Source organism: Gallus gallus, chromosome 5, assembly GCF_016699485.2.
Source record: "Gallus gallus isolate bGalGal1 chromosome 5, bGalGal1.mat.broiler.GRCg7b, whole genome shotgun sequence".
In the NCBI taxonomy this organism is placed as follows: domain Eukaryota; kingdom Metazoa; phylum Chordata; class Aves; order Galliformes; family Phasianidae; genus Gallus; species Gallus gallus.
The window spans coordinates 46125184-46138287 of NC_052536.1; the positions used below are offsets into that span (position 1 = coordinate 46125184).

The window sequence follows — 13104 nt, forward strand, 5'->3', positions numbered from 1 at the left end:
GGGAGAAAGTGGGAAAACAGAGCAGATCCACACTGGTCCGATGTGGACATGGGGTCACGGATGACTCCCTCTCATCCAGTTACAGAGGACCACAGAGATGGCTGTCAAGAACTGCTCGGGGCTGCTGTGCTGCTTGATCCTCACCAGCAGCTGTCCCACACTGGCACCGCCGCACGGCATCAGCCTGACAGAACCCTTCTCCCGACTTGTTTCCGCTTGAAACTCGACGCCCGTCTCAGAGCGGCGAGCCCAGCAAGCTCACAGACTACATCTCCCAGCATGCTCCACGCCCTGGGAGGGGCGGGCCGGGCAACCGGCAGCATCCAATGGACGCGAGCGATGCTGGGATGTGGGCGCCGGGGCGGGCGGGTCGCTAGAGAGCCGCGGGCAGTGCGGGAATTTCGGACGGCGCGGGAGGAGCGGCGGCTGGGCCTAGGGCGCGGAGGAGGTACTGGGAGCTGCGGCTGCTTCTGGGGGTGTTGCGTTTCCTTCTGCTTTTTACTTTTTTTTTTTTAGGCTCCGAGCTCTGGGGCGCCTTCCCGTCTCGCTTTCGGCCTGCCCTGCGTCCTCCGCCGTTCTGGCAGGCTGCGGCCGGGCTCTCCCGTTCCCTCTTTGAGGAGTTTGTGCGGTGCGGGCCCTCCGTTGTTCCTCCCAGAGGAGCCTTCCCGGGCCAGCAGGGTGAGGAGAGCGGAGGCTTCCAGCTCCCGCAGCTTCCCCGTGGTCTGTGCTGCTCCCACCTTAGGCGGCAGGGCCTAAATGGCTTTCCTTCGTGTTTGTTTTTTTAGTGAGGTGAGGAGTAAAAGCGTCGCCAGCAGCTTGTCACCTGCAGGGAGATCCCTGCGTGACCAACACACAAAATACTGCCACGGCTGCAAAGCATTCCCGAGCTTTGCTGTTCAATAGGCATGTGAGGGCCGCTCCGAAAGTAACGCCTCCTATTTTATTATGTTGTCCTGTGACGTCAGAGGCAGATGTTTGTGGCATGGCAGTAGTGGTTGGGCCTTCCTGCCTATGTACCAGTCTATTCTGTTGCCGTGCGACTTATGGCTGCAGGGGGCAGTCTGACAAAATAACGTCTGATGTGGAAGTGTGGATGGGGCAAAGGTACGTCACTGAATTCCTCTGTGTGGGGAAAAAAATGGCACCCACTGTCCTTCACTGATGTTTGCTGAACATTTCTGGAAACCAAACAGGGTGAGAGTGCAGGTAGGCGGTGGGTAGTGTGTTTCAGCAGTGGCCCCCCCCATGGTGCACATTGTTGGTAGCGTGACATGCAGGCTCTTGTTCATTGCTGGCAGAAGTGCATAGCTCATGGTGGTGACTGTGTTGAAAAACAGTCTTTTGGAGCTGAGCATCTGCTCTGTCAACTGAGTGGTCACGTGCTCTTCATGTCTGTTGAAGTTTTCATGGGAATAAATAGGAGGCATTACTTTCAGAGTTGTCTACATAGCATTCCCCTTACTTACAAACCTCCAAGTCACTAATCGTTGGTTTTAGGATCAGGTTTTAGGATAGTTGTGTAACAACCGGTCTAAGCTGGTTCTGGCAGAGGTTGTGGTTTTCATTTCCTATGTCCTGCCCTTTGCATTTCTTTTTGAGATGCAATGGCAGACATGTCTAACTTGGTTGTCTCCTTGGGTTTTCAGCTTGTGCCTAAGACTTTTTTTTATTATTATTTCATGGTGATACATAGTCCTTTTGTATCATTAACAATTATATAAAACTTTTGTGAGACTTCCTGTAGTTACTACTGTGTCAAAAGACTGATGCCTTCTTTGTGGAAATAAATTATCTCCTTAGTTCTCAAGGATAATCCCTCAGTTAGGTTGTCTGTCTCCTTTTTTGCAAGCAGACCTAGATGTCTTGTCATGACTCATGAGCATTATTAACATGTATGTTAAAGGTGTTGCTGGAATTGCCTGTTCACGAACAGGACCATAGGTCACCAGCATGCCTTCTCACTGTTGGGAATGAAAATGGGCCCTGTTGAGATCAACAATAAAAAAGACGATTTCTAGAGAGTGAAAGGAAGATCTTGAAGAAACCAGTCTGGATTGCCACACAGCAGAAATACATCCTTCAAAATACATTTTATTTATGTTAATTATAAAGTTTCACTGCGAATGGATGCTGACACAAATTGAGAGGTGGCTATTCGTGTTTCTTCTAAGAGTTTAATTATACCTAGAGTTGCAGCTGCTGCAGACGACATTTGTAAAGATAACAGTTCTAATGGCACTACTGGTAGAAAATTACGTATCTCAAGCAGAGTTTATTTTATTTCTTCCAAGATGAGTTTTTAGGGAGGAGAAGAAGAAATAGCCTTTGTGTTACTGAGAATCTTTCAGTGAGAATTTAGACAAATAGGCTTCTGCTGTTTACATTTGTTGGAAGTCAGGTCTTCATCTGGAATATAGTGTAATAACATAAAATGCTGCTGTTTGCAGTCACACACCTTGTTCTTATCAGATACTGTAGCTAAGTGGGGTCCTATCTATTTGATGCTTGTCTGATAGCGTAGTACTTGACATCTATGGCAATTTTTTTCAGGGAATTCAGATGGCAGTGGGCACTAATGAACTGAGCTTCACAATGCCTGTTAAATAGAAAATATTTCCATTTTCTGATGGGGAAGAGTAATTGAGATGCAGGAAAGGTAAAGGTAATTTTTTAAAATGTAATTTTAAAGATGATTCTAGGGAAGAGTAGATGACTGTATTCCAGCTGTTGAAAGTACAGGTGGGCAGTTCTACATTAGGTTTGCAGGTTCTAAGTTTCCTGACAAACGCCTCACGTTTGCTGTTTTGTGAGCTGAAAAACATGTAGGATGGCAGAATTTGTACTACAATCTCAGAATCTGTTTTTCTTTTTTTTTATTTTTGCTATCAGTTTTGTCTTAAACCTTTGTACTCCAGTGTAGAAAGATTTCTGCAATCTAAAGGTCTTTCAGCTTTCAATCAATAGAGTGTCTTTGAATTGATTTATCCAAATAAATATGTGGTCATTGCTTAAATATTTCAATGGATAATAGCTTTTTTTTTTTTTTTTTTTTTTTGTAAAAGAGTGTGTGCATTGTCTTGTGGATGCTGCCCATTGAAAGCGATCGCTGTTTGGCACCTCTGGCCTACTGATAGTTTGACCAACTTGTAAGTAGGCACACTGCCATCCTAACAGATGGATATGAATATAGGCAGCCAAGAAACCATGTATGTGTATCTAGTGTATTTGTTAAGGGCAGAGATCCCAGCTGGGGATGCTCAAACTTATGTCCATTTTCAATTTTTGTTTTTATGGGTAAAGGGAAGTCATTGTTAATTTATTTTTTTTAACTAAATACCTTCAGGCTTATAATTATTGACTGCATTGGATGACAACAATAACCAAAAAGAAAAATTCCAGCTCCTTCCTTAATACTTTTGTGGACCTATTTCAAGTAAACTTAATTCTCTTTAAAGGGAATCCACTATCAACAGAATTGCTGTAGAAGTCGTGGATACTAAAGGTACTGATGCTTTTTTCTGTCTGGCTTGGTAGCTTTATTGAAGAAGGTGCTGTGAATTTTGCTTTTACTGTACAGTGGACTGTCCAGCATTCAGGTACCCTAATTCCATCTATCCAAGTCTCTCTGGAAGTATTTGCAGAAACTCTGAGGTCATGTTGCAGTCTTTCCACTCCTCTTTATGTCCTCTTCATATCTCTCAAATTGTTATCTTGAGACCTATTTTCTGACTTGGTATGGCTTTTTTGTACCCTATAGAATATGACTGTGATCACAGTCTTCATGCGTATCTGAGTCCATTGGGTAACTGCTGATTTTTGCACTTTTTTTCCTTACCTGTGTCAGTCCAAGAGTTCCAAACTTTTTTTTATTTTCCCATTACCTCTTATAATGGCTCCAGTCATTGCTTTCTGATAATGTCTTTTCCTTCCTGATCTGGATGTCCTGAGAAGCTGCTTGCCTTGTTGGCCAGTATTAATACATTGCCATTCCTACGTCTGTTTCTTCTGGTGATTTGACTCCATCACTTTCCCATTTTCCTGGTCTTAGCTGAACTTGCATCTGATGCTTGGAAGCCTCATTTTTTTTCTGTAGAATAGCTGGAGGAAGAATCTTCCTCTAAGACAGTACGGTATATATCCCACAGGAAATAGAAAAGAAAGATAGAGACAATAGGATATGGGTAAAATTATGAGAAAGTTAGTCCTAAATTTTAAGTGTAGAATGTCAAAGTTTTATCTTGACTATACGGAAGAATGTTATTGTATTCAAATAAATTGAAATATGGGAAAGTGATGCTGAATTATAACATCCTATGATGAGGAAGCAAGAGCAGTGTAGGTATCAGTAAATACCAGTCTCTTCCTGTGATGTGGGTGTTTCATAACACTGCTTTGTTGCAGTTACTCATTTCATCCGTGTAGGTATTCAGGTGTGGCTCTATGACAGAGAGAAAATTCTCGGATTAAAAAGAACCCTGAAAAAGCAATACATTTCTTTGGTCTAGAATCATGTACCTTTTCACTTTATTCCTATGTTGAATGGCTATAGCATCTGCAGACTTAACTAGCATTTCAGGAAATCTAAGAACTAATCTTGTATTCAACATGAGATAATTTGGTATGAACTGTTCTTTTTGGATGTTAGGTGATGGACATCGTTTGGTGAAGGAAAATTCCTGAAGGTATTAATAGGTGAGAAAAGGACCTTTTAGAGGGTGGGATGCTTTCAGAACAGCTGCTACAGTTATGTGATTTTTTTGTTTGGAAATCTAAAAGTGCTTTAGGACTACAAGAAGAAAGTCCAATAGAACTAAAAGAAGAAAACTGATGTTAAGAAATGCGTTCGGATTCGGGTTGTTGTATTGATTAGCTAAACTAATGAGGAAAATTAATGAGCATAGACTTTTCTATCCAGAAGTTTCCTGAATTGTGTATTAATATTCCTTTTTGCTTTCATGAACAAAATAAAATGAAAATCCCAACAGTCAGAGCTTCTTCTTTTGTGAAATAACTGGGGATCTTTGCACACCTTTCATCTTCATCAGGTAGTGGGAAAGATCGTGTCTTTGTAAAAACAAATGAGAATACTTTGAAGTAAACAGAGCTAGCGCACGCCTTACCTTGGTGTGCCCATACATTCAGCAATTTTTTTCTACTGACTCAAAAGCTGTCCTTGTGAAAGAGCCCAAAGATGTATTTGTTTACAGTGAGGTCTGCTGTGCCTTGTTTGTTTCAATGAACTGTTACGTTACTTCTTGAAATGCTGCTTATCTGGGGCCTGAGGTTGGGAAGTGGCAATTTTACATCTGCAGTCTCCAGACACATAGTTAGATATAGCTCTTTGGTGATCTACTAAGTCCTGTCCTGTGAATGATAAGTAGAGTCACTCCCGTTGCTTGCAGTTATGTAGGAGAAAAGAATAATTAACAGTTTGAATCACTATTTTTCTGATATTTTCATACAGATAGAAGGAATCTCTGAGAAATGTAGATATTACTAGTTTGTTTGTTTGTTGTGGTGTAAACATTAATACCTGTCCCTATTATTACTGAAAACTCGGACTATTGGACATTTCTTTGCTAAGCAAATTAAACTCCTGGGAAACTGATGAGCTTTGTTTCATTAGTTTACTTTTTTCTAAGCTCAGAATTACAATCAGTTGTGATCAGTTTAATATAACAGATTCTGAGATTTTTCTACTGTGTATTATACAAAGTCTTCTAATAGCTTTTTCATGTGAACATTTTTGCTTTCAGATTTTTTTTTTCTGAAGCCTGGAGAAATTTGTTGTTTTTGTTTAGAATTCATACCAATGAAAATACTTACTGTATTTCTTTTAAAATATCTTTGTAGTAACAAATTAAACAATCTATGTAGAAAGCTATCAGAAGTGAAAGCAAGCATAAAGCACTGTCACGCGAAATAACATGAAAATAATTCTTGTCAGCACATAATCCTTGCTTTTCTCTATTTTTCTTTCCCTTCATTTCCCCTCCCCCTCCGCAGTGAAAATGCCATATATTAAGAAGACAGCTGGAAAAAAGGCCCCTGCAAAGAGGAAACTTGCTGAAGTGTTTGCTCTGGGGGAGGTTCTAACAGACACATCAAGAAAAGAATGGAAATTAGGTGTTCCTATAGGGCAAGGGGGCTTTGGACGCCTATACCTTGGTAAGTCTGTTGATTTTTGGTATTAAAGTGAGATGTTTATGCTTGTTCAAAACAATGAATAGTTGTCCCTAAGTTAGAAGCCCAGAGTATCTTCAGCTTATGTTTTTGTCTAGAACCATGACTTAGTTCATGTTCTTGGAAAAAACTGACAGGAGTGGGGAAATGATCGTTGTAAACACTGAGTTTTAAGAGGTTCCATTAGCAATTTTTTTTCTTTTTTTTTTTTTCTCCAGTGAAAAGGTAGTTGAATGTTTGTTTTTAAGTAAAGTTCTGGTCAGGGTAGAAGAAGGAATACTTATGTGAGTGTACTTATCTCGTGAACTGAAACCTCCTAAGCATGTTCTTTGGGGGCTACTGATAGCAATTTGGCTGTTTTTGATTTCTGTGTTGATACTGACTTCTTCACTGCATTGTAAACTTCTGTTGTGAGTCGGATACTTTATCATGTACTCAATGTTCGGAATAGAGTATAGTGTTGGACTTGACTGTTTAAAGCATCAGAGCACCCTGTTTTACAGTGTTGTCTATTGAATTCATTGTAAACTTTTGATGAGAGTGTTCCATAATTAGTATATCTGGTTTTTGAACAGATGAATAGAGTTTTCAAGGATAACTCAGGGAATCAAAAAACCTGGTTTTGCTCTTGGTCATTTTCTGAACAATTGTGAAGGGATAAAATGTAAGGTGATCCAGTTAACAATCTTTCTTCTAAACATCTTTCCTCTTTATGATAAGATTGCACTTGATTCATGGTAATTTATAACAAGGTACGTTATTACTTTTCTTAGCGTCTGGATGAACAGAATGTAGCTTAAGTGGATTAAGAGGTAAAACAGGACTAGTAGGTTTTTTTTTTCCTTCTCTTTTTGCCAAATAAACCTTCTGCTTACTTAGCCTTGCTCATTGAGCTACTAAATTCACAGAGACTGGAGTTACAGCTCACTCAAGTTATGTCGTTCCTTGTAATAAGAAAGCCTGCACTGTTCAAGCAGAAGCCTGCCCAGTATTTGTTAAGTATGATTTGCACAAAACTGTGCTCTTGATTCCTTCTATGTTTGGTACTTGCTTAACTTAATGTCTTTTATACTTCCTTCTCCTTTTGTGACAGCTATCAACAGCTTTGGGCCAACAGACAGTCACTTTTGGATATGTAACATGACAAAAAAGTAGAGAGAATGTTGTTTTAATCTTTATGCCCTCAACTCTGTTCATCACAGTCCTACAAAATGAAGGAAGTGCTATTGACTGGGAAAAAGTTTTTAAATAATAGATGAAGAATGCCTTTATTTAGTAAAATGCCTCTTCTCAAATAGAAGGGAGAATGTGAGACCATGTCCATACTAAGTAGTCTTGCCATATATAGTAGTTTTCTTGCCAAAGTCTACAGTACTGATACATGCTTATGTCAGTACTTAATTGCTCAGTCATTTCTTCCTGCATAGCAAATAAGTATATGTTTTGTGACAGCTTCCTCTCATATTACTAATATACCCTTTCTTTTTAACAGCTGATGTTAATTCTTCAAAGTCGGTTGGCAGTGATGCACCTTATGTTGTGAAAGTGGTAAGAGAGCATTTGAATCTTTACTTCACAAATTGAAAATGTTTCAGAATAACATGTAATTTAAAACATCTTCTCACTAAAAATAATACAGTTTCACAGTGTGTTGTTGAAATGTGCATTGTTTAAGTCTAAACCAGAACTGTGGTGATACAGAGGAATTCTGAGATATGGAATTCTTGTGTATAGGAGGTGAACAGTGTAACATCAACAGAGTTGAAAAGAGTTCATGAAATGGGTCAGATTTTGTTTTGTTTGCTCAAAAACAAAATTTAAAAATTAAATTACCCAAATACCAAAAAAAAAGAACAAAATCTGGATTGCTTTTGGACAATTTCTGTGATTCAACAATGTGTCTGTGTGAACTGTTGCTCACTGGATGTTGGTAAGCTGACAGATGGCTTGGGAGTGGAAACAGCAAAACGTTGATTCCCAGTGTCCCCACAGATATAAAGTTGTTTAAACATCTTATGATAAAACACATACGTGTTCTATTTTCTAGTGAATTAAAATGGTATGGAGGCATAATTTTTTAATCTAGCAATTAGATAGAGGAAACAGCAATGTTGGTTGGTAGCTCATATTTTCGCCCACTGAAGTAAATCAGCAGGTCCTTTTTATTAGATAAAATTTTCTTTTATTTTAATATTAAGCTAACAAAAGATTTGTTTAACTTGATTTAACGATAATGCTGTTTTTCTAAGGTAAACTTGTACATTATTTTTCTCTTGAGTTTTTGCTGGATTATTTTGTGTAGATCCTGCTGTTACAAAATAATAGTTGTAAAATCAGTGTTTAAAAAAAAAAAAAAAAAAGGAATGTGGGAATGGTCATAATGAATGGTCTGGATCTACTGTCTTAGTAGTTTTTGGCCCTATGATGAAAGTAGATATCAGAAAACTCTACAAGAACTGTGAAAAGTTTGTTTTTCAGCACAGTTCAGCAGTGTGGCAGTTTCATCTGAAATGCTTTACTGTGATAGCTTGCCACTTATGGAAATATGTTAATATTCCTAACTTTTCCCTCCCAAAAATTAAAATATGGGGCTAATGAAGAATAATATACATTTTAGTTGTTATTTGCCTTTAATCTTGATATTCATATAAGTTGTCTACAAGGAAATTGTAGGGTACTTGGCACCCTAAGATACTGTTGGTGGTGACTTTCTGAAATGTTGTCTCTTATTTAAAGAATGACAATGCAAATGTCAAACTACAGTGCATTCAGTGTCCCAAGGAGGGCTACAAATATGGTGAAAGGTCTAGAGAGCAAGATGTATGAGGAGCAGCTGAGGTTCCTTGCTGTGTTCAGCCCAGAGCAGAGGGGGCTGAGGGGAGGCCTCATGGCAGCTACAGCTCCTCACAGGGAGCAGAGGGGCAGCGCTGAGCTCTGCTCTGAGTGACAGGGCCTGAGAGAATGGCATGGAGCTGCATCAGGGCAGGGCTAGGTGGGGAATAGGGGAAGGTGGTTCTCAAGAGGGTGGTTGGGCACTGGAAGCTCCTGGGCTGTTGTGTGGTGGTGTCCTGGCTTCTACACGTCCAGCCTGCACTGTCAAAGCAAGGAGCATCCATTCTGTAAGAACTGGCCTATTCTGCTCAAAGGAGTAGACACTCAAGTTATCGGCAGTGGTTTGCCTCTTAGGGGCAGTGGCCCCAAACACCAGGCTCATGCTGAGTTTTTGACAGTTGAAACTGATGAAGTAGAGAGCCAGTTTGACTTGCTTGTAAAAGCCTCAGAGATATGTTATTTTACATTGTGCGTAATTTGACACCTTCTTTTCGCAAGGTTCAAACCCATTCATCTGCTTTTCTTCCTTCCACTTTGGGCTCTGATAATAAGAAGAGTTATGATAACTTTTGGTTTGATTTTATGCTAGATGCGCTTTGTTGCAGCCATTTGTAAATACCCCCATTTCTAATCTCCCTGATGACCACTCACTTTTAATTTGTGTTTTATAATTTTATGTTGATGGCAATAAAGAGTAGCCCAGTTTTGTGCTGCCCTCACAAATGACCCATAACATTTTATGCCTCTATAGTGTAGTATAACATGACTATGGATAAGGGTCTATTTTCTAATGCCTGGGTGATTCCTAGTTGATCTGAAGCAGAGTGGTTAACAGCCTTGAACAATTATTAGTGTTTAACAAAATATGTGCTTCTGTAATAATGTTCTTCAAATTAAGCTATTAAAGCAGGATGGAAATTGGCTTAGTCTTTGACATATCCTCATAGTATTGATGTCTGAGCAGTACATAATGAATTATAGCTTTTATTTAAAAAGAAATGCTATTTCAACTTGTGGACCTTTCAGATGTCATTGTTCAGGAGTGGATGCAGAGTTTAATAACACTCAATTAAATTGCTGACTTACAGAGATTGGAATTCTTAAAATACTACCTGAAGAAATTTGTTGAGTTTTGACTTGTTCTCTATAATCTCTCCCATTATATCTTCTCTAATTAGAGCTTAATTTCAGTTCTGCAAGTAGTGTGTTTAGAGTGACTGGGCATAAGTTGTAGAAATTTGTGTTTGAAGTCTCCTGATCTTAGTGTGTTGTAAGATAAGTAGTATGGCAGACAGTGGACATCATCATGGGAGCCTTTTTAACACACGTTTGTTTCTCTTTATATAGAACTAATGATGTTATAGGAAACAGTACAATAGTCAACATAAATGTCTGTTTTATGATTAAATAATTTCTTCAAGTATGACAAGATTCTCTATTTTCAACATTTTCTCTGATTAGAGAATTTTTTTTCATCAGAGACATGAGATTTGATGATTTATTTAAAGATACCTATTTTAAGAATTTTTAACACCTCCAGTTTTTCACTGTATTTTAGTAACAATGGCATTCTTCAAACATAAGTACATTGAATCAAAACTATATGTAGACTTTATGTTCTCATTTAGAGTTTTAATGGAATATGCTATGTGGAAACAAGCGAATAGGTCAGGTAACATTCATCCAATATAACCACAATAAAAGAATTCAAATGTTAAACCCTTCTCCATGTTATATAAACTATCAATAATTGATATGTATCCACAGTAGGTAAGTACGTGGAAGTAGTTATGCATGCTCCAAAGTTTCTGTGCATACATCAATAGGTTGTGTTGTTTTTCTCTGGTTCATGGTTCAGGTCTAAAGCTTGGTTGCACGAGAAGGGGCCAGAAAATGCTGCTGCAGAACGTGAGGTAGAGATAGGCTTTTTAATCATGTCCCGGTCTAGGACTCATGCCTAAGCTTGATATTTGGTCTCATTGTGACTGGTTTTCCTACTCTACCTGTAAACAAATAAATCAGATGCACATTAAAGGCCTTATTCATCAGAGTGTTTGACCTCTTTGTGTTACTTTGTAAATGTTAGACAGCAGTAAACCTTTAGTCGCTGTGGTACAGTCTGACATTTAACAGTTTTCTGGATTGCTGCATCTACATTTAAAAATTCCACTTTTAACCATTTGAGATCAATGTTGTGTATCTGGAAAATTTTGTTTGTCATTTGAGTGTAGACTTTCTGGTTGTCATTGCTGATAATCACATACTTTGCTTTCTCGTGTTTTTATTTTTTTTTTTAATGTTTGATATTCCAAAATGGATGTTTTCACTGTGAAGGAATGAGTTTGGACATATGAGTAACCAGACTAACATAAGTTGCTGAAGCTTATCTCAAAATCAATCACTTCTGAAATGCAAGAGTTGAAGTCATTTTTCTTTTTTCTTCACTAACTTCTGAAAACATATAGTTGAGGTACTTACTTTGATATACATGCAATTCTTGCAGTATTTCAAAGCTTTGGTGTTTTCAGACCAGTTTCTCTCTTGTACTTCACAGGTAATATGAGGCTACTGTAGCCTATCCAAAGAAGATTAAACTCAAATTAATTGCATAAGTGTCTACCTTGCGTTTAAGCTGAAGTCAAAATAAGTGTAGTTCTTCGATTAGAGAGAACTTATGAAATCTTACGTTACTTTTACCTTGATCAACTAAGGCATGAAAGGCACAAAATACCTTGCGTTCAGCAAGAATTTGACTTTTGTTGAGGTTTTTCTTTCCAATCATTTCAGATGTTATTTAAGCTCACTAATGACTATTGCAGCTGTGGCAATCCAACTTTAATTTGGAAAATCTGAGATATTAAATGTTGCTTAATGTTTTTTCCTAAACTGTTATTGCCAATTACTGGTAATATTTCTATATGTTTCAGTTGTTATTTTTTTTTATTCTTCCTTGTTATGGGAAAGAATTTTTGATAACTTTACTGTTAAGCAATTTGTAATAAAAATAACTTCTTAGAGCCAATCTTTATTAAAAAAAAAAAATCATTCTATTGAATTCATCATTTATATGCTTTTAGAGGGTGAAGTTACTTTTTTTTAATTTTTTTTAAGCTCTTAGTGTTAATGCCTAATAATTACAGCAGTTTTTAACTAATTTTAAATTGTCTTAAAGGAACCCAGCCAGAATGGACCTCTTTTTACTGAGTTAAAGTTCTACATGCGAGCTGCTAAGCCAGATGAAAGTAAGCAGTCTATTAAAATGTTTTTAATGAACAGCAAGCATTTAGGAAAATAGAGTGTACACGAGTAATGTTGATCTTTAAAATAAGCTTTTTAGGTAATTTCCAAAATTATTTTTAAATGATTAAAAACATATAGGCATACAATCTTCAGGCATATAGTAAAGGCATATAGTAAAACTAGAGGGTCTGGTGATACATTCATTATAATTGTGTCAATGGCATTGTCTAAACTGAAACCTTAGTTGTGTCTCTGTCCCTATAAATGAGGCATTGTTTATTTTCCAATACAACTGGCATAGTAGTTTTCATAAAATAAGCAGCTCACATGTATACAGAAACTGAAGTGATAAGTACCCTCCTTCTATGTAAACTCTTCTGATGCAAATTCATGAATTTACTTTTATTTGTATTTTCAGTTCAGAAGTGGACTAAGTCCCATAAACTGAAATATTTAGGTGTACCAAGATATTGGGGTTCTGGCTTGCATGAAAAAAGTGGAAACAGGTGACTATATCTTTTGTTGGCATATACGAGGATTTATTTTATGAACACCCACCGTCTGTTTTAACCTAATTTGGTTTAAGATGAATTTTTCACTTATCTTTGTATTGTTCACATCTAAAATAAAAATTTATAACAGGGTATGTATAGGGAATGGATGAATAGATATACTTTATACTGTTTCTTATTCATTTGTGTATCTTAGTTTTCATTTGTCTCAAATATTGCTTGGAAACACTAAGGCTACATATGTGTATGTGAATTAGAAGCTGTTCATATGTGAATTAAAATAAAATTTTATTTTATATATCCATGATTATAATGACTAAAATTATTTAGGAATATT

At 37.7% G+C, this 13104-nt stretch overlaps 1 protein-coding gene across 21 annotated transcripts in view; it reads left to right on the forward strand.

Annotated features, from left to right (window-relative positions):
• The first annotated feature begins 351 nt into the window (after positions 1-351).
• The window catches only part of VRK1 (VRK serine/threonine kinase 1), a 33863-nt gene continuing 21110 nt past the window's right edge, over positions 352-13104 (forward strand). For 9 of the 21 annotated variants that reach the window (XM_040701050.2, XM_040701056.2, XM_040701059.2 and 6 more), the window contains exons 1-6: positions 352-448; positions 517-678; positions 6007-6168; positions 7676-7731; positions 12188-12257; positions 12674-12761. In XM_040701050.2, coding sequence (XP_040556984.1) covers positions 6012-6168; positions 7676-7731; positions 12188-12257; positions 12674-12761 — 371 coding nt within the window. In that variant the 5' untranslated portion in view covers positions 352-448; positions 517-678; positions 6007-6011. Of the gene's footprint in view, positions 449-516; positions 679-820; positions 1105-3062; positions 3147-3455; positions 3503-4645; positions 4693-6006; positions 6169-7675; positions 7732-12187; positions 12258-12673; positions 12762-13104 lie in introns of those variants that run through there. The other 12 variants (XM_040701052.2, XM_040701058.2, XM_015287460.4 and 9 more) reach the window with 7 other exon arrangements.